This window comes from Otolemur garnettii, unplaced genomic scaffold, assembly GCF_000181295.1.
Source record: "Otolemur garnettii isolate 467f Iridium unplaced genomic scaffold, OtoGar3 scaffold00105, whole genome shotgun sequence".
NCBI classification, from domain to species: domain Eukaryota; kingdom Metazoa; phylum Chordata; class Mammalia; order Primates; family Galagidae; genus Otolemur; species Otolemur garnettii.
The window spans coordinates 2,310,348-2,332,111 of NW_003852500.1; the positions used below are offsets into that span (position 1 = coordinate 2,310,348).

General features: G+C 49.2%; 1 protein-coding gene across 1 annotated transcript in view; it reads right to left on the reverse strand.

Moving 5' to 3' along the window:
* The window catches only part of CPAMD8 (C3 and PZP like, alpha-2-macroglobulin domain containing 8), an 85,475-nt gene that overhangs the window by 29,503 nt on the left and 34,208 nt on the right, over positions 1-21,764 (reverse strand). The window contains exons 14-22 of the mRNA XM_012809386.1: positions 19,600-19,789; positions 16,992-17,164; positions 16,301-16,450; positions 15,700-15,861; positions 13,449-13,591; positions 9,953-10,015; positions 7,257-7,488; positions 2,128-2,281; positions 1,694-1,824 (exon numbers count right to left, since the gene is read on the reverse strand). Of these exons, the coding sequence (XP_012664840.1) occupies positions 1,694-1,824; positions 2,128-2,281; positions 7,257-7,488; positions 9,953-10,015; positions 13,449-13,591; positions 15,700-15,861; positions 16,301-16,450; positions 16,992-17,164; positions 19,600-19,789 (1,398 nt within the window). The remainder of the gene's footprint in view (positions 1-1,693; positions 1,825-2,127; positions 2,282-7,256; positions 7,489-9,952; positions 10,016-13,448; positions 13,592-15,699; positions 15,862-16,300; positions 16,451-16,991; positions 17,165-19,599; positions 19,790-21,764) is intronic.

Genomic DNA, 21,764 nt, shown 5'->3' on the forward strand with positions numbered 1-21,764 from the left:
GAGACAGAATCTTACTCTGTGGCCCTGGGCAAAGTGCCATGGCATCATCATAGCTCACAGCAACCTCAAACTCTTGGGCTTAAGCAATTGTCTTGCCTCATCCTCCCAAGTAGCTGGGACTACAGGCACCCACCACAATGTCCAGCTAATTTTTGTATTTTTATTAGAGATACAGTCTCACTTTGATCAGGCTGGTCTCAATCTCCTAAGCTCGAGTGATCTACCCACCTCAGCCTCCCCAAGTGATAGGACTACAGCCGCGAGCCACCATACCTGATGACAAAGAATAACTTAAAGAGCAAATAAACCACGTACCTGGAGCTTCCCAGTAGGAAGAGGTGGGAGAAGCATTTTGCTGTTTTATTGAGCCACAAATACTAATGTCTCTTATTTCACACGCTGTTTGTCTAATTGCTTCATTTTTTGAATTGATATGTCAACTTTTCTGCTGCCTTAATCTTCCTATCTGTCCCCACTGCCTAAAGCCAGACCACTGGATACAGCAGACCCAGGAGATTGTTCAAGGGTGCAGGCAGGGGGAAAGGCTCTAGGAAGGAGGCCCTGGAGAATCCTCCTCTGTGAATTCAGAAATCCCTCCCTCAAGGGAAGGAGGCAAGCACTGCAGGCCTCTGGTCTGCTGGTTTGTACCAGGGAGTTCACAGCCTCCTCCCTGGCCATGAGCAGGCACGGTGTGGCCCAGGGAGCATGCTCAGGCTGAGCAAACGATGTCCAGGGGCCTCTGTGTCCCCTACTGGGACATCTTATCCTGCTGGCTCACCGAGATCTCATTCCTTATCCAACAGCTTTTGTCCCAGAGGAATCAGTCCCATCACATCAAAAATGTTGTGGTAACAACCTATCTCACACCTGGAGTTCTACCCAGCGCATGTGTGATTCTTGGCACTGGCAGAAGCCATTTGTGCTCAGGGCCAGCAAGATCCTAGCAAGGAGACAGGGCAAGGGTGTGCTGCTGGGCACCCAGGGAATGTCTGATCCCCGGAGCCACTGTCAGGAGCTTCACTAGAGGTGGCCATGTGCTCTTGGAGTCTTGAATAGCAAACACTCAGGTGCATCATCCAAGAAGCTCAGTAAAGATGGGCATCACCACTGCTGCCTGCCGAGCACTGTGACTACCTGTATGCATCACTCCAGCCTCTCCATGCTGTGGAGGAAGAACAAGCACCCCTGTCCCAGCAGCAGTGTCGAAGGCCAAGATGCCTGCAAAGCTACACAGGCAAGTGGCAGGTTCTGGACTCACAGCCAGGTGGGGCAGCGAGAACCCCATACTTTGTCCTCACCCAACTCTTGCTGCAGTCTCCATGTGTCCTTCAAACACAGGTATTCCAAGGACGATGCCCTGAATGCCAAGTCAGAGTCCCCACAACTGCCTTCAAGTGTGGAGCCCAGAGATAAGGCAGGTGGCCTTCCAGGACAGTCAACCTGGGGGACACTTTCTGCAGACCCTCGAGGGAGTTCCAGGTCACTTGGCCAAAGCCCACTCCACACTTCCAGGAGGGGTTAGACTACCACATTTCTCCAACAAGGAAGCCCCCCCCAACTCCAGTTGTTCCAAGCTCTCAAGGACCCATGAGGTCTGGCTGGCCCTGGCTTGGACTCAGACCACACATTCTAGCCAGCTCCAGCCTCATGGTTGAAGGAATCCAGCCTGGCCCTACACCACAGATGGCCTTACCTCAACCATCACACTGCGCCTGACGTGATCTATCCCAGTGGGGACCCTCCTGTCAGTGTGATTCTCCGCTGGGTGTTTGCCAGGTCTCCCATTTCGGCAGCAGCTCGTGTCTCCGTAAGCAAGGGCTTTGGCTGCAGAGATTTGATTGCTTACTCTCAGAACAGGTCCCCACCCAGGGGTGTCTACCCTTCCCTAGGAGTGCATATGTGCATATCTGTGCACAAATATGTAGGTTCACGTACACGTGGGTGCACTGGTGCATGGGTTTGTGTGTACCTGTGCATGCGTGTATGTGTGTATACACTCAACCACCCTGTTCCTTGGGAAAATCCTGACCTCACCTGCTGCCCCATCCACCCCTCACACCCAACACAGTTCAGCTCCTGGGCCCCTTGGTAACCTGGGGGATGCTGTGAGAAGCATGAGACCCTCACCTGTGATGTTGCTGAGGCCCAGGTCGCTGAAGGACAGGACGGCCCAGGTGGGCTCAGCCTCCCCAGAGGCCACACACATCTTCTTGGTCAGATGGCGCTTGCCAGGATGCCCAACAAACTGGATGCCTTTGGGAACCGAGAGCTTCACGTACACCTGCAGAGGGCGGTGTGTGTGTGCATGGTGCCTGGGGTCCAGGCCACCCTCTCAGGGCCCTGCCACCCACTCGCCTCTGAAGGCTCCTTCCATTTCTGATCATAACAAACTACACAACACCATCTGGCTGCCCAGCTCTGGCCTTCTCATGCCTGTCTGCTTTGCCGGAGTCCCCTCTTCCCTCCACCCCTGTAGGCCCCTGCAAGTCCAAATGCCCCACAGGACTGAAGCCACCAGCTCAAGGGCTGCCTCTCCTGCCATGTCAGCCCTGGGACTCCAGATGGAAGCAATTCCTCCCACCGGGGGTCCCGCTGGGAGCTCCGTGGTGGCAGAGTGCAGCTCTGTGTGTGTTCTTGTGTGCAGACGTGTGCTGTGAAGGCATGCCGTGTCTCTGGGGGCACTTCCATGTGCATGTATGGAAGCACAGGGTGAACACGCATGTTCATGTGTGCATGTAGATGTGGGTGTACATGCGTAAATGAATGTGTGCACATGCTAGTGTTTCTGTGTGCCCAGGTGTGATGTGGATGTGCTGTGGACACAGGCATGGGTCTTAACATGCAAGTGTATGTGTGAGGGTGTGCAAGCAGGGCATGTTCATACATGTATGCAGGCATGTACGCATGCACGCACACACCGTGGAGGCATGTGTGTGTGTGCCTGTGAGCTTATGTATATGCTAGTCTCTGCATGAGTGTGCATTTTCATTGTGTGCACATCTGTGCACTGTGTACATGTACATATGTGAGCCCATTTCCATCCCCAGCCCCATCTAGGAGGGTCTTCTTTGTTCCACATACATTTGTCCAACCATTATGCTCGTGAGCGATCCCCGGGCCTCAAAGCGTAGGCTCACCAAGGGTTGGCATGCAGGCTGCAGGTGTGACATGGAGGGAAGGATACAAGGACAATCTAAAGTGGCCAGCATGACCTGAATCCTTACAAAGGAAAGCCCCAGCCAGACCTGAGTACCACAGGCTGGTGCAGGGTGAACATTAGTTCCCACATCACTCTTGAGATGGTGTTATAGAAAGTTCTTCCAGGGCGGTGCCTGTAGCTCAAAAGAGTAGGGCACTGACCCCATATACCGCACTTGGGGGGTTCAAACCCAGGCCCAGCTAAAAAAAAAGAAAGTTCTTCCAGGAAGGAATGAAGAAACTCAACACCCATCAATAAGCCACTTTTCCAGGTTTTAAGTGATCAGCTGTCCCCACTGGGAGGCTCTGGATGGGACTATTTTCCTTGTGCCCTGGGGACATGGGCTGGGGGCTGCTCCAGAAATTGGTGCTTGGCTGTCCCTAAGCACACATGCTGCTCAGCAGGGCTCTGTTCTTCCTGCTGGACAAGCCAGCCACCAGCTACTTGAAGTGAAAACAGGTACCCGTGCTTCTTGGGGAAAGCTTCCCTTGGGGGACACCCTACAGGTCAGGGACTGAGCCTAGGTGCATTCTCTTTGGAACTGGGATCCTATTCCTCCTGGCCGTAATCTGTATTAAAAGAACAGCAAAGAAGGATGAATTATAAAGGCAAAGGCTGGAGCTGGGCTTTCGGGCACCAGTACCATGCGGTTCTGAGTCTAACACCTCCTTTTTATCCCTCAGTGAAGCTGCCCCATGGCCACTGCCTTCGTTTCTTCCTGCCGCTGAGGCTCTAGTCCAAACAGTGCAGGAGCCTTGGACCTCCTTCTCCTTTCCTGTTTTTCTACCTTTTGTCATCAGACCCCAAAGCCCAGCCAGCAGCCAGGCACGTGGGCAGCTCTTAGGACAGGCCAAGCTGCCTCCTGCTTCTGTCATTTGTACATGCTATTCCCTCCTCCTGGATACCCTTCCAGCCCCTAGTGCCTGGCTCAAACACAACCTCTCACAGTCAGAGGAGCTGTTCCTTCTCCAGGCTTCCCCCATACACCCCCACCCCTGTGAGCATGGATTCCAACACAGAGCTCAGCCACTCACTCCCTGGGGGCCTTTGGACACATGACAATGGTTCTCTGAGCTTCTACTGGTGAACGATTCTACCACAGTCCTTCTTCTTCAGCCCATGTGGGAGCTTGATAAGATAAAGCAGATAAACAGGCAGCCTAGAATCGGCCATGGAGGTACATGTCCGATACAAGCTAATTAGGTGGATTCTGAGCACTGAACACCTCTCTCCAAGTTGAGCTCAGTGGATCCCATATCCTGGGCAACAGGGTCTTCTGGTGCTGGCACAAGTCTTTTTTGTTGTTGTTTTGTTTTTCTCAAATAAAATTTTCTAATTAAAGACCTCAGAGACAAGAAGCTCCCATGTGACCGAACATCCCACATGTCTCTTCCATGAATCAAAATGGACATGAGGGGATCCAATGTTTACAGCAGTGTCAAACTCATCCTACAGATCAGAAGCCAGATTCCCTCTCCCAGTGCTGAGACCACCATACAGCAATCCGAGTAACATATGTGCCTTTGGGTGGACATAACCATTCAGTGGGATTAGAGAATTTGCAAAGGGAAATAAAGTGGTAAAGTATATTTTGTGAGCACAAAGTTAGTCTCAGGACATTCCTGTCCCCAGCTCCAGGGCAGGCTCAGAAGTGATGACAACTTGTAGCTGCCCCTTTTGCAGCTCCCAAGAGCCCCTTATATTTTCTCTTTCTCTCTCTCCTGCCCCAGAGACACCTGCAGGGGTGAGCAGGGCCAGTTTACAGAAGGGGAAACTGAGGCAAAATGAGTAGGTAGATGGAAACACCAAGCTAAACATGGCTCAAGAGGTCACCTGGGGCAGAGGGGAAGAACCATGGTGCAGGCTCTGCCACCCCCACTCATGACCCCCCCCACCCCAGAAGCCTTGGGTGCCCTTTGGATTGCACATTCTAGCCACCCCCTGGCCTCGTTTTTTCAGATTTTGTTTTTTGAGTATAGAATGTTGGTTTGCAATAGTGTCTTTGGTCTGAGGGAACAGCTCACATCTGAATGAGGTGTGGAATAACCACAAACTCAAGGGTCCCTGTGCACACAGGGAGGGCCAAGAGGAGACGGTCAGAGGCGCCCCCAGAGTCCAGCTGACCAGGGTGAGACCCTATCCCTGAGGGCTGCCCCTAACCATGGAGGCGCCCTCCTTCCCTCCATCCCTTCCCCTCCCTCCCATCCACAAGTATGAATAGCATCAAGGATTATAAAAATGTGGAGAGAGAAGGCTGTGTCTGTCTCACCCTGGCCATAGTATCCCACTGGTCCCCAAACACCAATTCTCCATCCTGCCTGTGCCTGCTGGTGGCTCCAATGGCTGCCTCTACCTTGCCTGCCATCACCAGGGTCTGAAACCCTTTCTTCACCTTCAAGATCAGCCCTAAGCCTACCTCCTTGGGCTTATTGTTATGGGTTGACACACCAATAGATGAAACAATGTGCCCAAGATCAGCGACTTCGTAAGTATAAACTGGGATTCCAAGTGCCTGCTCTGTTAACCCAAAAAGATATGTTAGTCCTAACCCTTGAGATCTGTGACTGTGACCTTACTTGGAATTAGGGGCTTTGCGGATGTCACCAAGTTATGATGAGGGCATGAGGGTGGGTCCTAAACCAGTACCAATGAGCTCCTTACAAGAAGAGACAAGACACAAAGACAGACAGAGAGGAGAGAAGGCCACACGACAAGGAAAACAGAGACTGAGGTGATATGTTTACAAGCCAAGGGTCCCCAACAGACACCAAAAGCCAGGAGAGAGGTTTGGGACAGACCCTCCCTCTCTCCAGAAGGAACCAGTCCTGCTGACACCTTGATTTCCAGGAGACTTGCAGCCTCCTGAACTGTGAGGGATAAGCTTCTATTGTTTTGAGCCACTCAGTTTGCGCGACCTTGTCATGGCCACAGGAGAATCAGACATTTCCTACTTCCTCTGAGAGGCTTCAGTTCTCCCATGGGTGCTGGAACCCCAATATCAGCCTCTACAAGAACTGTGACTCCATTGTTCTCAGCACCTGTCCAGATGAACTCAACCCTTTATCCATCAGTGAGGCTCTAACACATCAACAGAACAAGCAACGTTCCCAAGGCCAGTGACTTGGACTGGGATTCCGAGTGCCAACTCTATTGACCACTAGGATTTCCTGATGCTGTCCTGGGGATCTGTGAATCAAGGCCTACAGGCCAAACCTGACTCACTACCTATTTCTGTGGGGCCTGAAAACTAAGGATTGTTTTTATTGTTTAAAAATGGTTGGGATGAAAAAATTGAAGAATAATATGAAAATTCTATGGAATTCAAAGCTAGGTGCAGTGGTTCATGCCTGTAATCACAGCACTTAGGGAGTCAGGGTGGGAGGATTGATGGAGGTCAGTAGTTTGAGACTACCTGGGCAACATAGCAAGATTGTGTGCCTACAGACCCAGGAGGCTGAGATACAAGGATCACTTGAGTCCAGTAGGTCAAGACTGCAGTGAGCTATGATCATATCACTGCATTCCAGCCTGGGTGAAAATGCAAGACCCCATCTCAAAAAAAAAAGAAAGAAAGAAAGAAAGAAAAGAAAAGAAATATGCAATTCAGATTTCAGTGTCCAGAAATGAAGTCTACTAAAACACAGCCACACTCAATCAGGTCTGGACCACCAAAGGCTGCTTTTGTGCTACAGTGGCCAATAGGTATTGTTATGTCCAGCAATGATGGAAATAGCTACTAGCTGGCCTCTTACAGAAAAAAGCCCCAGATTATATCACCTATGATACCAGGGCTGCCATTCCCAGGGAAGTAGGGATGGTGACTCCATCACACCCACCTCCGCCCCCTCCCACACACACCCCACCTCTGCCAGGATGGCTTAGACAGCAGGTAGATTAAAAGCCAATCTCATTCTACCCCTTCCTCCCTGAGAGCACAGATGCTGTGTCTCCCCAGAACCCTCGAGGATGACTCCAGCTACCCGCCTCCCTGATGGCACCAATGCAGGCCCAGCCTGCCAGCAAACGGGGAAAGATTGTGTACTGGGGTGTTTGGTACCTCGGCACAGGTGCCCATGTAGTTGTAGACAGTGAGCGGAATCTTGACCTGCTCCCCACGGATGACGAGAGAGGGCAGCGTGAAGTCTAAGAAGAAGGGCTTGAAGGTCTTCAGTAGGGTGGGCTCGGCAATGCCCAGGCCCTGAGAGGTGGACAGGGCCACAGCCTCAGCCACCCAGCTTGTGATGGAGTCAGGCACCTGCACACTGAGAGTCTCCTCACCAGATGGGTCACTGCAGAGAGATGGACAGCCATGGGGCTTTCCCTGGGGCCGTGCCCCGGAGGCCAGGTGGGCATGGACAGCATAAGCTGTGTCAGGGAGGTGCCCCAGGAGCTTAGAAACAAACGTTTAAAGCACTGTGCAAGTGGATAATGGAAGAGAACTGTCCCTCAGCCCTGATTCACTGGGACAGAAAACGTGAATGTCTCTCCAGGAAACAGAGCATAGCATCACCCAGAACATGGGTTTTAGGGTACAAACTCCAGCAGTACGTGCTCTGTGCCCAGTTTAGGAGAGAAAGCTATCCAACTGATAAGACCCATCACTTAGGGTATCCTCCAAGAAGACTGAGCGAGTTCTTGGACACAGTTAAAATACAGTGGACTCCTCTTATCTGTGGTTGCTATATTTTATGACATTGCCACAGACTGAATTAGCAAACACAGAACAACACTCTTAGGGGAAATACAGGGTTAGTTCCTGTGGGCTCCGGTCACATTTTTGTACACCGATCAATGTCTAACCTTGTTTATGAGCCAGTAATTCCTCTTCTGGGGATATACCCAAAAGAACTGAAAGTAGGGTCTTTAGGGGATCTTTGTATGTCCATACTCAAAGCAGTACTATTACTCACAATAGCCAAAAGGCAGAGGCAACCCAAGTGTCCATGGATAGAAAATGAATGGATAAACAAAATGAGGTGCATCCGTGCGATCAGATACTGTGTATTATTCAACCTTCAAAGGAAGGAAATTCGGACACGTGCTACAACATGGATAAACCCCAGGACATTATGCCCAGTGAGATAAACCAATCAAAAAATGATAAATACTGTATAATTCCAGTTATACAAGGTCCCTAGGGTATCCAAACTCAGGGCCAGGTATGGTGGTGCATGCCTGTAGTCCCAGCTGCTCAGGAGGCTGAGGCAGGATCCTTTGAATCCAGGAGTCCAGGCTACAGTGAGCTGTAATGAAGCCACTGCACTCCAGCACGGGTGACAGAGAGAGGCCTTGTCTCAAAAACAAAATACAAAAATACTCAGAGACAGAAAATAGAATGGTGGGTGCCCGAGGCTAGGAGGAGGGGAATCAGGAAGTTAGTATCTATTGCAGACAGAATTTCAGTTTGGGAAGATGAAAAAGTTCTGCAGATAGACGGTGATGAGTGATGGTTGCACAACAGTGTGAATGCACGTAACACCATCAACCTGGACACTTAAGATGTTAGGATGGGGTAAATTTTATACTTTTCCCCAAAAATTTTAAAAATTGGAAAAAAAGAGAGATCCTCTTCTGGGCCCAGAAAATGCCTCTTCCCTGGTCTCAGACCAGGGTCTGAAGCATCTTTGCTCCAGCCAACAGAGGGGAAGAAATATCCCAATTCCAAATCCCAAATCCTGCTCCAACCTTTCCGTGGCTCTCCACACCTGTACCACTACCCCCCCCCCAGCACTGGGATCCTTTCTGGCTTCTCCAAAGGCTGCCACCATCCTCTCTGCCTCCCAAGTCCTGTACCCAACCCTCCATGGAAAGACTGACCTCCCTGAAACATGAAGACTCTTTGAGCACCTGTCTATTCTAGCTAAAATGAAACCATCCTGAGTGCTGGGACCCTGTCTGCCTCGTTCAAGGAACGATCCTCAGCATCAAAAACACCACACAGCACCTAAAACAGATACATTTGAGGAATGATGGATGGACAGTCTGTCTTACAACTGGGCTGCCAGAACAAAACATGATAACCAGGATTTGTTCTGATCAGAAGTTAAGCCCTCCCATTCTGGGGACATGTGTCCATAAAAGCAGATGAGGACCCTCCAGGGGTGTGCCAAGCTCCGCTGAGCACTTACCACAGCACATTAGACCTAGAAGGACACAGCTCAGCAGTTAGTCTACCCATTGGTCCACACTGAACCAAGGGGCACAGCTTTCATGCCAAATTAGTTTGTCAGGGTAGGCCACTGCCACCTTCTACAAGTATCACTGTGCTCGGACATTGAGCATTGAAAGGAAAAAGCCAATCGCATCCAGCAGAAATTTGGTCCCTGCACTTCTGCTTCAAGGAGAATTAAAGGAGAAAAAAACACAGAAAGGAAATGTGCTGAGAAAAGCATCCTGTTTTCCTTGGTCCCCTGAGGAGTGAGGAGGGTAGAGGGTGAGGTCATGTTCATGTTCCAGGGAACTGTAATCGTTTTAATGAGCTCGTTATGCAAACAGAGCATATAAAGTTACCCCAAGAGGGAGCTGTGAAAGGCACAGAGTCCTCACATTTCATATTTCATGGGCAGATGGCCAAGGTTGCAGCGGGACTCAAGGCTGACTTCATAGCTTTGTTTTATGTGTTAGAAAAAGATGCACAATGTCTTACTCAGATGCTGGTATTGGTCTGCCCGTCCCACTGGGAACTCTCTGAACTTGCATGAGTGCCTTTGAGTCAACCAGCAAAGACAGCATAGGAAAGAAATCTTACTGTACCTGATGTTGAGACAATGCCAAATCCATGTTTCGGGGAAGAAAGTCCTTTTTTTCTTCTCTGCTCTATGAAAATATAAAAATGAAATGATTGAAGTTTCATGGACATAACAAATCTTTTGCCTGGCCAGTTAACATTCTATGTAATTAGATATAATATGTTCACATTCTATTTGATTGGGACATAACATGTTAATCCTCTTACCAGGAAAGCTTAACAGTCTACTTGATTAGGACAGAACTTTAAAAAAATAATAATAAGCCCTTCTCAAAATGTGGCAAAATTAAAAATGGTTACATCCTTTCAATCTTCAATACAGATTCTGCTAGGAATGCATCCCTGAAATACCAACAGACATGGAATGGTTTCACATCAGCACTATGAGAATTAGCAAACAGCCAAATCTCCATCTGGATGGGGACTGGCTAATCCAATGACAGTGTATTCACTGGTGGAATATTACGTATCGGTGAAAAAGAGTGAGGGGAGCCTGCAGACACTGACAGAGAAAGATCTTCAAGTCTCATCATTAACCTAACAAAAGGGAAAGTACATAATTAGGGCATTCTTCTATTATTGTTCTTTAAAAATCCTGTATATGCATAGAAGCAGACTATCTAAGAAATCTGAAGAAGGGAATGGAGCATCTTGGGGGTGGGAAGGAGACTTAAATATTATTATATTTTATTATTATATTATGTTATTATATATAATATAGTATATATACATAATATATATATTAAAGGATATTATATATATTATCCTTTCTTACTTTTGGGGAAAAAATGTAAAACACATTCATAGTGTTAGAAAAATACCTTGTCCTCAGAGTAAGGATGTGTTTTCCAATTATAAAAAAAGCACAAACACTGGCTTTTGAAGGCATTTCTTGTGCCTTTCTGCACTGGGATTTACAACTGTCTTCATGGCTTTGAATTTCAGAAAGGTGTTCCTGTACCTGCTCCAGGCCAAGACCTTAGGAGACCTGCACATGAGTGGGGGAGGGTGGGCCCAAGGTGGGGTGCTGGACAGTGGAGTCCCTTGGACCAGTCCATATTCTACATCCCTTATCCAAATACAAACTACCTATAGAAATGCTTCCAACAGGAGGGAGCCTGGTCTGCCAAGGCCTATGTGGGGTCAGCACCACTCCTGTTAATGTGTGGTCCCAGATGGAAGAGCTGGGAAACTGAGGCACCCAGGAACCACTCTGGAGGGCATGCGGGAACAAAAAGAACATTCCTGATCTTTGCAGAAAGGGCATGAAAGGCTGGGTGCAATAGCTTACACCTGTAATCCTAGCAATCTGGGAGGCTGAGGCAGGTGGATTGCTTGAGCTCAGGAGGTCGAGACTAGTCTAAGCAAAAGCAAGACCCCATCTCTATTAAAAACAGAAAAACTAGCCAGGCTTCGTAGTGTGCACCCGTAGTCCCAGCTACTCAGGAGAGTAAGGCAGGAGGATTGCTTGAGCCCAAGAGTTTGAGGTTGCTGTAAGCTATGATGATGCCACGGCACTCTAACCAGGGCGACAGAGTGAGACTCTACGTCAAAGAAAAGAAAAAAGAAAAAAAGAAAGGGCTTGAAAGATAGTGAGTACTTTCATGGACCAACCAGGCTAGGAGGTTAGGTTCTCTGGGCCACCTGTGGCTCAGAACAAGGGCTGAGGAACCTGAGGCCCACGCTTGACATCTCTGGAGGGACCTCACAGACCACACAGACCACGTCCTCAGCATGCGAGGCTCGCCCCCTTAAAGAGCGTAAGCCAAGGGCCTGCCCTAGAGGCAGGGTTCAGAACACCCCTTCGGAGATGGCTGGCCAAGATCTGGGGTTGAGGAGCAAGTGGAAGAGTAGAGGAATAAAGGGGACAGGAGGAGAGAGGGCGAAGCAGAACAATGTCAAGGCAGAGGAGCAGAGGGAGAGGAGAAGGCAGGAGGCAGGAAGACAGGTCACTTCCTGTAAATCAAAGGTTTGCATGGCTCCAGGGACAAAGCCCCACGTCCAAGGGGGAGAGCTGAGCACCTCTCTCTCTCTATAATCGAGGTTGTAAGCAGGCCAAACAACAAGCAAGGCTGTAGGGGATTTGAACACCACCACCACCAGGCTTGTCCTAGTGTATGAATATAGAGCTTTACACCCAATAATGGGGACTTGGATATTCCTTTTAAGTAGACCCAAGCAAGGCCAGGCACAATGGCTCACACCTGTAATCCTAGCACTCTGGGAGGCCGAGGTGGGTGGATTGCCTAAGCTCACAGTTCAAGACCAGCCTGAGCCAGAGCGAGAACCCATCTCTAAAAATAGCCAGGCGTTGTGGCAGGCACATATAGCCCCAGCTACTTGGGAGGCTGAGGTAAGACAATCGCTTGAACCCAAGAGTCTGAGGTTGCTGTGAGCTATGACGCCATGGCACTCTACCGAGGGTGACAAAGTGAGACTCTGTCTCAAAAAAAAAAAAAAAAAAAGTAGACCCAAGCATTTACAAACACTGACCATAGAGAGAGCCTCCAAAATAAAACCAGAAGATGAACAGCATCCAGATCATGTTCTTTGGCCGCAGTACACATTTGACATGAATTTACAAAACAGAGACAAATAATCGTGAAAATAAATCACTCAAAAATTTAAAACACTCTGGACAAGTCATAGCTCCAAAAGTCATAGTGCCATATGGAAATACTTCCCAGTAGCCAAAGCACTGAGCGCGCAGAGGAAAATTCATAACCCTCTAAAGACTCAAGTGTTTATACCTAAAATAAAGAAGACTGAAAGGTAAATTTGGTGTCTAACTCAGGATAATCAAGCCCCAGCTTCTCACTGTGCCAGGATTTCTCTGTCCACAGACATGTCAGTTCTCCTGATGCAGTTCTTCTGTACCCCCAATCCTGTATGCTGGGGTGGGGCCCAGAACTGGAGGAAAGGGGCATGAAGTTCCCAGCCCGCTAGGCCAATGTCCCCCCACCAGGAGTTGCTGGCCAATGTCTGTCTGAAGACGTTCTGGGTTGCCACACCTGCAGGGGGTGCTCCTGGCATCTGGTGGGTAGACGCCAGGGATGCTGCTCAACACTCTGCAATGCACAGGAGGCCCCCACCACAGAATGATCTGGCCCTGTCATGGATGGAATGTTTGTGATCCCCTCAAAATTCCTATGTTGAAACCTGTTAAGGTAAAGGTATTAGCGGGTGGAGGAGGTGATCAGGTCATGAAAGTGAAGCCTTCATGAATGAGATTAATGCCCTCATAAAAGGGGTCCCAAAGAACTCCCCAGTTCTTTCTGCCATGTGGACACACAGCAAAAAGGCACCATTTATGAAGCAAGAAGCAGGACTTCAGCAGACACCAAATCTGCAGGTCATCTTGGGCTTCCCAGCCTCCAGAACTGCAGGAAACAATTCTGTTGTTTATAAGATACACAGTCTGCAGTATTCTGTCATAGCAGCCAGAAAAGATTAAGACAAGCTCCAAATTTCAAAAGTGCCTAGGTTAGCAAACCTTATTACCTGGGGTGGTACCTGGAAGGAACTGCTGCCATGAGGCTCCCTGTGTGTGGCTGGAAGGCAGGGACAGCTTCATCAGTGTACAGGCCACCGTCCTGCCGGTGGTTCAGGCTCACTCGGTCAGTCATCACCACCAGTCCCATTTCCTAGGCAACAGACAATGCCCAAACCAACGGTGGGGAAGTAGATACCCAGAGCACCCAGAAATGAGTACACCGTGTCCACTAGCTTAACATCAGCACTGGGAGGCCTCAAGGAGTCACTTCTCTGCTCTGGGGTTGGTGGCATGAGCTGAGGAGGTCATGAGATCCAGGGACCATCCAGGCCAAGAAAAGGAGAGGGCAGCACATTTGAACTGTGAACCCAAATCAGCTGGCCCAGGTATAAAAGGCCAGATAGCGTATGACTCTGTGTGAAGTGTCCAGAACAGGCAAATCCACAGAGACAGGAAGCAGATTGGTGGCTACCAGGGACTAGGCGAGGCAAATGGGGAGTGACTGCTAATGGGGATGGGGTATCCTCTTGGGGCGATGGAATGTTCTGAAACTAGATAGAGGTGGTCGCTGCACAGCACTGTGCATGTACTAACTGCTATGGAACTGTGCACTTTTAGTTTTTCTTTTTGAGACAGAGTCTCAAGTTGTCGCTCTGGATAGAGTGCCGCGGCATCATAGCCCACAGCAACCTCAAACTCTTGGGCTCAAGTGATCCTCTTGCCTCAGTTGTTCTATTTTTCATAGAGAGAGGGTCTTGCTTTTGCTCAGGCTGGTCTCAAACCCATAAACTCAGGCAATCCACCCACCTCGGCTTCCCAGAGTGCCAGGATTACACATGTGAGCCATTGCACCCAGCCAGAATTGTGCCCTTTGACAAGGTGAATTTTATATTCTGTGGATTTCATCTCTATTAGAAAATATAATCGATTGGTGCAGGACCTGCCCCAGACACAGGGCCCAAAACTGTGGGTTGCAATGATCACTATTATCATCTTCATCACTGCACTAATTAATTACTGGGAGAAACTGGATTGAAGAGAAGACCCACTCTAGACTGGGCTGACTCAGACTTGTGAATAAGGAATTTAAACCCAGTTGCTTTGACGCAGAGGCATCAACTTTTGATTTCCAAAAGCTGGTGGGGCCCCGGGGTCCAAACTGTTAGGCAGTCCCCACATATGTGACTGAAATGCCACTTTATTTTTTTATTTTTATTTATTTTCTTTTTTGAGACAGAGTCTCACTATGTTGCCCTTGGTAGAGTGGTGTGGCATCACAGCTCACAGGAACCTCAAACTCTTGGGCTCAAGCGATGAAATGTCCCTTAAAAAAATTTTGTTTTTGTAAATATAGCAAAACGTGGCACTTAGGTGATGGGTATGTGGTTGTTGTCTAATTTGTTCAACTTTTCTGTATATTTGGAAATTTTTCACAATAATAAAAGTAGTAAGGGTGAGGGAGGGAAAAATGCCTTTGAAATAATTTTTAAAACTGGGCTGAAAAGCACCCTCCAACAGGACATGCATTTGAGTGCAAGCCCTCGGCATGTTAGGGTGTGCTCCCAGTGTGACCTGAATGGTACTTGTGCAGGGCAGGCCCTCCTTCACCTGAGAACATGGCTCCCTCCCGCTGTTTGACTGTCGCCAGATGCATGGCAGAATCAAACAAAGCCAAGGCAAAGCTAAGAGCAACTGGCGCCCACAGCTTCCATTAGGTTTTCCTTCCAGCAAAGCCCCTCAGTATCATTGCTCCATACCAAGTTCAAGTTACCAATTTGAACCTGGCTATTTGCATACATAACATTCTGCTCTCATTTGCTTTGCAAATAAAGAAGATCTGCTCATGAGATTTCACTGGAGAAAAATGAAAAAGAATCCAGGCTGGATGTGGTGGCTCATCCCAGTATTTTGAGAGGCCGAGGCTTGAGGCCTGGAGCTTCAGACCAGCCCGAGTCACATAGAGAAATCCTACCTCTAAAAGAAGTTTGGGGCATTGTGGTACATGACTGGAGTCCCTGATACCTGGGAGACTGAGCTGGGATTGCTTGAGCCCAGGACGTTGAGGTTACAGTGAGCTATGATCGCACCACTGTAGCCTGGGCAACAGAGCAAGACCCTGTCTTTAAAACAAATAAAAATTCTGCACTAAGAAAAATTTGGAAACTTCTGCTCCAACCCACCTCAGGATCCCTGAGACCCTTTGTGTCTTGGCAAAAAGCTCAGAAGAGGACAGAGGGATCTGAGACCACCTCTCCTTACAGTAAAGGCAAACCCGGAGTCCTTGGTGACACCCCAGGGCCACAGGAAGACTGAGGAGCGCCGGCGACGTCGGGCTGTCAGCCCAGCCCACCAGAAGGGTCCATCCTCCCTGGGCACACCAAAGGCATCAGAAACATCGTAATCTTCCAATTCCTGGAAAACCTGCCAGCAAAGGAGGATAGGGACTGGTCAGCTAAGGTTTTCTTTATAACCGAAATTGGTTCTCATCCATCTAGCACGCTCCTATCCCAGCCTCCTTCCATATAGTTCATATTGTGACAACTTTAAGAGATGGGCATTGGTAGAATTAGCCCATTTTACAGAGGGCAAACTGGAGCCAGAGACAGGACCTGGCCCAGTGTCATGCTGCAAGAGTCTGATGAATTTGACCATGATCTTGCAACTGCACCAAAACAACAACAAGGATTTATTGGGCACCCACTGGGTTCCTTGGGAAATGAACCCAAAGGAGAAAGTAAATCTGATTTCACATCCAGCTCCTCATCCACCGGAAAGGGGGATTGGGACAGGGAGAATAAGAGAAGGAAAGCCCCTCCATGGAGGTAGCTGCTGGAGCCCGGAGGCCAAAGGCCCTGCTCACCTGGGCAGGGGTCAGCCGAAAGCCAGATCTGAGCAGGTAGACACTCTTATCGACAGCAGCGATGCATGCACAGCTGCCCCTTGCAGCCTTTATGTGCAGGTCAACAACCTCCCCGGGTTGGGTCTCATTGGCTGAATATGTCACTGAAACCTGGACATAAATGCAGCAGGTAAATCAATAGCTTAGTCCAATTCATGGTGTCTCTGCTGCCTCACCCAACCAGTCAGTCTTTGCCAGCTCAGCTGGGACCCTGGCCTTGTCATCCAGGTGAAAATTGGTCCCCACTGTGATAGGCAAATTGTCCTTGTGCAGAGGACACAGGAAAAAAGGGAGAGACATGGAGATCTGGGTGTGAGGGGGCCTTGGGGAGGCATGTGCCAGCTGAGAGCATGTGGTACTTGTTCTGATGGTTGCAAGAGAGGGAACAGGGAGGTGAGTCTGCTGCTGGGAACATGCTGAGCACTTCCCTGCATATTAGGAACATAATCGCTGTTTGGGCAACTTTGGGAGATGCTTCAGTAAAGATGCAATTTATGACCCAATAATTCCTAAAGACAGAGCAGCAATCATGAGTTGTGCGCACATGGAGTCTGAGTCCCAGATGTGACAGCCCACCCCTTCACCATGCTGACACCCTGGAGAACCCAGGTGGCATGTGCCCATGCCCCCAGTTCAGTACCCAGTGCTCTACCTGGTTTTCAAAGAAGGTCTCGACTGCAAACTGGAGGCTGTCTGCAACCCCTTCTCCATTCTCCCGGACATAGAAGACCAGCAGTCGGCCAAGGGGGACCATGCTGGGGGTCACAGGTAGCCGAAGAGAGGTCACGCACACGTTGACCTCAGCTGCTGGCGCTGGAGAGGGCTCTGAGGTGAGTCAAGGGTAGGGATAGGCAGTGAATTCCTCACATCCCATGTGCAATCTTGGCCATTCGACCAGTGCTCCAGTTTACTCCACTCTTATCTTCTGTCTATGCCTCCAGACAGTTCCCATCGCTGGTTCTAGAATGTCCTTCCTAGGCTATGCCTCTGGTCAACACTGACACTTCCCATTGGCTAAGCTCTAGGGTCATCTGGGGCTCCTACAGAGCAGGCTGGACTTTGCCTAGAATCACCTGTTTTCCCCTTTCTGCTGAGAGAACAGTCCCTGCTCTGTGACCAACACAGTGCTTCCTTCGATGGCAGCAAAGACATCCTAGTCATCCAGGCAGCACCATCCCAGCCCCCCAGAATACCTCCCTCTGACTGGCCCCGTCCTACTGGGACCTCGGGCAAGCAGACCTGAGCAGCCATTGTTTCTCAATTTGAACCAGGCTCATATTCCCTTCCTGGTGGGTAACAATCCCCAAAGCATACAGTTTATGAGAGAGTATATAAGCCTGCTCTTGTGCTCCCAAGTACTCTAATGCACGACAATGGGAGTATAAAGGCTCCCAGTCCCAAGATCTGTGCAGAGCACAGAGCACCCAGTGGACACAACGAGGGGAGCCCATGGCCACCAGGAGAAAAAGGACCCTCCACTGGCCTTGGGGTTTAAATTCTGGCTCTGTCCCTTACCAGGCACTGGGGGAGTTCCTGAACCTCCCCAAGTCAGAGCTCCTTCACTTGTGAGTGGACACAGTGGGGCTGCCACCACCCCAGGCTGTTATGGGGATTAAATGGGACAGAGTGAGGGAAGTCTGGGCCCAGGGCCCAAGAGCTCTGGACAGCCTGGAAGTCTCTGTTATTTCACCCAGAAGTAAAGGTAAGCCAAACAGTGCACCTACTGTTCCCACAGCACAATTTAGGCAGCAGTTCTCAGCCAAAGTGATTCTGCACCCCCAGGGTACAGTGGCCGTGTCTACAGACATTGTCTGATTATCACTGTTGGGGGCAGGGTTGCTAGCTACTGCCATCTGGTGGGTGGAGGCCAGAATGCTGCTCAATATCCTAGAAAGCACAGGACACCCCCTCAACCACAGAATTGTCTGAATCTAAATTTGATAGTGTAGTGAGAAACCTTCCCTTAGCATGAGAAGTCCCTGTTTATCTGCCAGTTTATCCACCTATCCATCTGTTTGTCCATCCATCCATCCACCCACTCATCCATCTTTATGTCTGTCCATCCATCTGCTCACCCATCCATCTTTCTATCCACCCATCCATCCGCTCACCTATCCATCTTTCTATCCACCCAACCATCTTTCTATCTGCCCATCATTCATCCACCCACCCATCCATCTTTCTATCCACCCATCCATCTTTCTCTGTGTCCATCATTCATCCACCCACCCATCCATTTTCGATCCATCCACCCACTCATCCATCTTTCTGTCAATCCATCTATCTATCCATCCATCCATCTTTCTATCTGTCCCTCTATCCATCTACCCATCTATCTTTCTATCTGTCCACCACCCACCCACCCATCCATCCATCCATCATCTATCTATAACGCTACTGGCATCTAGTGGGTGGAGGACAGGGAGGCTGCTCAGCATCATATAGAGCACAGTATACCCCACCACAGAGAACGACTCAGCCCCAAATATCAACAGTGCTAAGGTTGACAAACTGCCTTAGCATGAGAGGCCCTGTCTGTCTCTCTATCCTGCATCATTCTATTTGTCTATCAGTCGATCTATATATCTATGCCCTCCATCTATCCATCACTCTATTTCAGGGATTCTCACCCAGGGGTGACTTTGCTCCCTAGGGATATTGGCAATGTCTGGAGACTTTTTAGGTTGTTATACTGCTGGGGTACTGGTACTACTGTCACCTGATGGGTAGAGACCAGAGATGCTATTTAACATTCTGCAGTGCACAGGACATCCCTACCCTCAGAGAGTGATCCAGGCTTAAATGCCCATAGTGCCCAGGCTGAGGACCCTGCTTTGGGCTATGGAGGGCTATGAAGACGAGGGGGCTTGTGAAGACCCTGGGGAGGAGGTAGGTCTCATGAGGAGCACATGGGGTCAAGGGAAGGGAGGAAGAGGAAGACTCACAGGCAGGGAAAGAGCCTGGGAAAATAGACAAGATAGCATGGTGTGGGCAGCACAGGAACCCAGCCTGAGGCTGGCCTGTCCCTGTCCCCTGCAATCATGCAATAAGAATAGCCTGGAGTCTAAAGCTTTCCCCAATAGCTGGTCATGACCACCCTCCTGGACCAAGCCTGGTGTCACTCTGGATATGACCCCTTTGCCCTGCAGTGGCTTCCCTCTCTGCTGGGTCTTGGCTCATCTTTCCTTGCTGGGGTGCCCATCTCAGCCTCAGTGGTTCAGAAGGGAAAATAGGAACCTTCTCCCTGCCGCCAGGCTCACCTGTCTCAGAAAGGTGTGTTAAACGAATCAGTTTCTCCAGGGCAGGAGTTGCCCGCTTGCTCCGCTGCTGGGTGATGTGGGCAGGCTGCTGTCCTGAGAGCACGATGTTGCCCCGTGCAGCCACCTCATAGTACAGCGTGAAGCTACAGGGACATGTGGACTTTACAGAAAAATAGGCTTCCTCTCCCACCTGTGGAAGACACACAGCATGGGGGCCCTGCCTGGCACTAATGTTTCTGCTCATTTGAGGAAGGTTGGGATGGCTGTGGGAGGTGTGCTAGCTTTGGGGCAGAGTGCTTTATTCTTTGGATTACAACATATTGAATACTTTTTTAAAAGGTCCATATGTTCATAAGCATACTCAGAACAACAACAAAAAAATAATGGTGGCTCCCAGCTACTGGGGAAGCTGAGGCAGGAGCATCACCTGAGCCTAGGAGTTTAAAGCTGCAATAAGCTATGATGATAGCACTGTACTCCAGCCAAAGCAACAGAGCGAGACCCTGTGTCCAAAAAAAAATTATGGGGAAGAAGAGGAAAAAAAATTTTTTTGAGACAGAGTCTTACTATGTCACCCTCAGTGGAGTGCTGTGGCATCACAGCTCACGGCAACCTCCAACTCTTGAGCTTAAACGATTCTTTCCTCAGCCTCCCAAGTAGCTGGGACTACAGGCGCCTGCTACAATGCCCAACTATGTTTCTGTTGCAGTCGTCGTTGTTTAGCAGACCTGGGCCGGGCTCAAACCTGCCAGCCTCAGTGCATGTGGCTGGCACTGTGCTATGGGCGCCAAGCCCGGAAAATTATTTTTTTAATGGAGGAATATCTGGTCACAATGTAAAGCAATAGTAAAATATAGACGTCACCATCATGAAGCTCCAATGTGATAACTGCAACAAGAATTGTCAGTGATGAAAAAGACACTGGGTGCCTGAGGGTTGCCTCTACATATTAATTTCACCTGCAGAGGGAAAAGGCTGGCAGGAACCAGACCCAAACCAAAGATCAGATCAGCTTCAGCAAGGTAGGGTCCACCCAAATATGATCTCCTGATGAGATGCAACAGGGCAGTGACTGTACAGTAATTTCATCCCAAATTTCTTATAACCTGAACCTAATTCAGAATGTAGAATCATCTACAATGGTGGTCTCCAATCCATGGGCTGCAGACTGGTACTGGTCCATGGCCTGTTGGGAACTGGGCCACGGAGCAAGAGGTGAGCAGTGGGCAAATGTGTGAAGCTTCCTCTCTATTTACAGCTGCCATCACTGGCATCACCACCTGAGCTCCGCCTCCTATCAGGTAAGTGTGGCATTAGATTCTCACAGGAGCATGAACCCCACTGTAAACTGCATGTGTGAGGGAGCTAGGCTGTGCTCTGTGAGAATCTAATGCCTCATGATCTGAGGTGGAGATAAAATGCACTTGAATCACCCCCAAACCATCCCCCTCCCTAGACCTTGGAAAAATTGTCTTCCATGAAACTGGTCCCTGGTGCCAAAAATGTTAGAGACCACTGATCTACAGGACAAATGGGCCAGGATGTTTCACAAAGGTCACCAGGATAAAAGGGCCAGAGAACTGCTCCAGATCAAGGACAACTAAGAAAATGAAAGAGCCAAATGCAACATATAAACGGATCCTGGAAAAATAAAGGCACACATACGGGTGTGTATGCACACAAATCACACAAATGCTCATAACACTCACGCATGTGTAACACACACAAACACCTGTAGTCAGATGCGTGACACAACCATGCAGTCATGCATGTATGTGCACTACACACTAAATATAAGTTACATGTTGAGGACACCCCTGGAAAATCTAAATATTGCCTTGAATTAAACAATATAATGAGTTAATGTAATTTTCATAAGTATGATAATGGCCTTGAGGTCAGGGAGAAGATTGTCTTTATTTTTAGGAAATATTGTGATCAAGTATTTAAGAGTGAAGCATTATCATATCTGTAACTTGCTTTCAAATGCTGCAGCCAAAAATTGTGTAGAGAAACGGGATGGGTGGATGGATGGATGCATGGATGCATGGAAGGTGGACGGATGGATGCACGGAAGGAGGATGGATGGATGGAGGGTGGATGGATGCATGGAAGGTGGATGGATGGACGGATGCATGCATGGAAGGTGGATGGATAGATGGAGG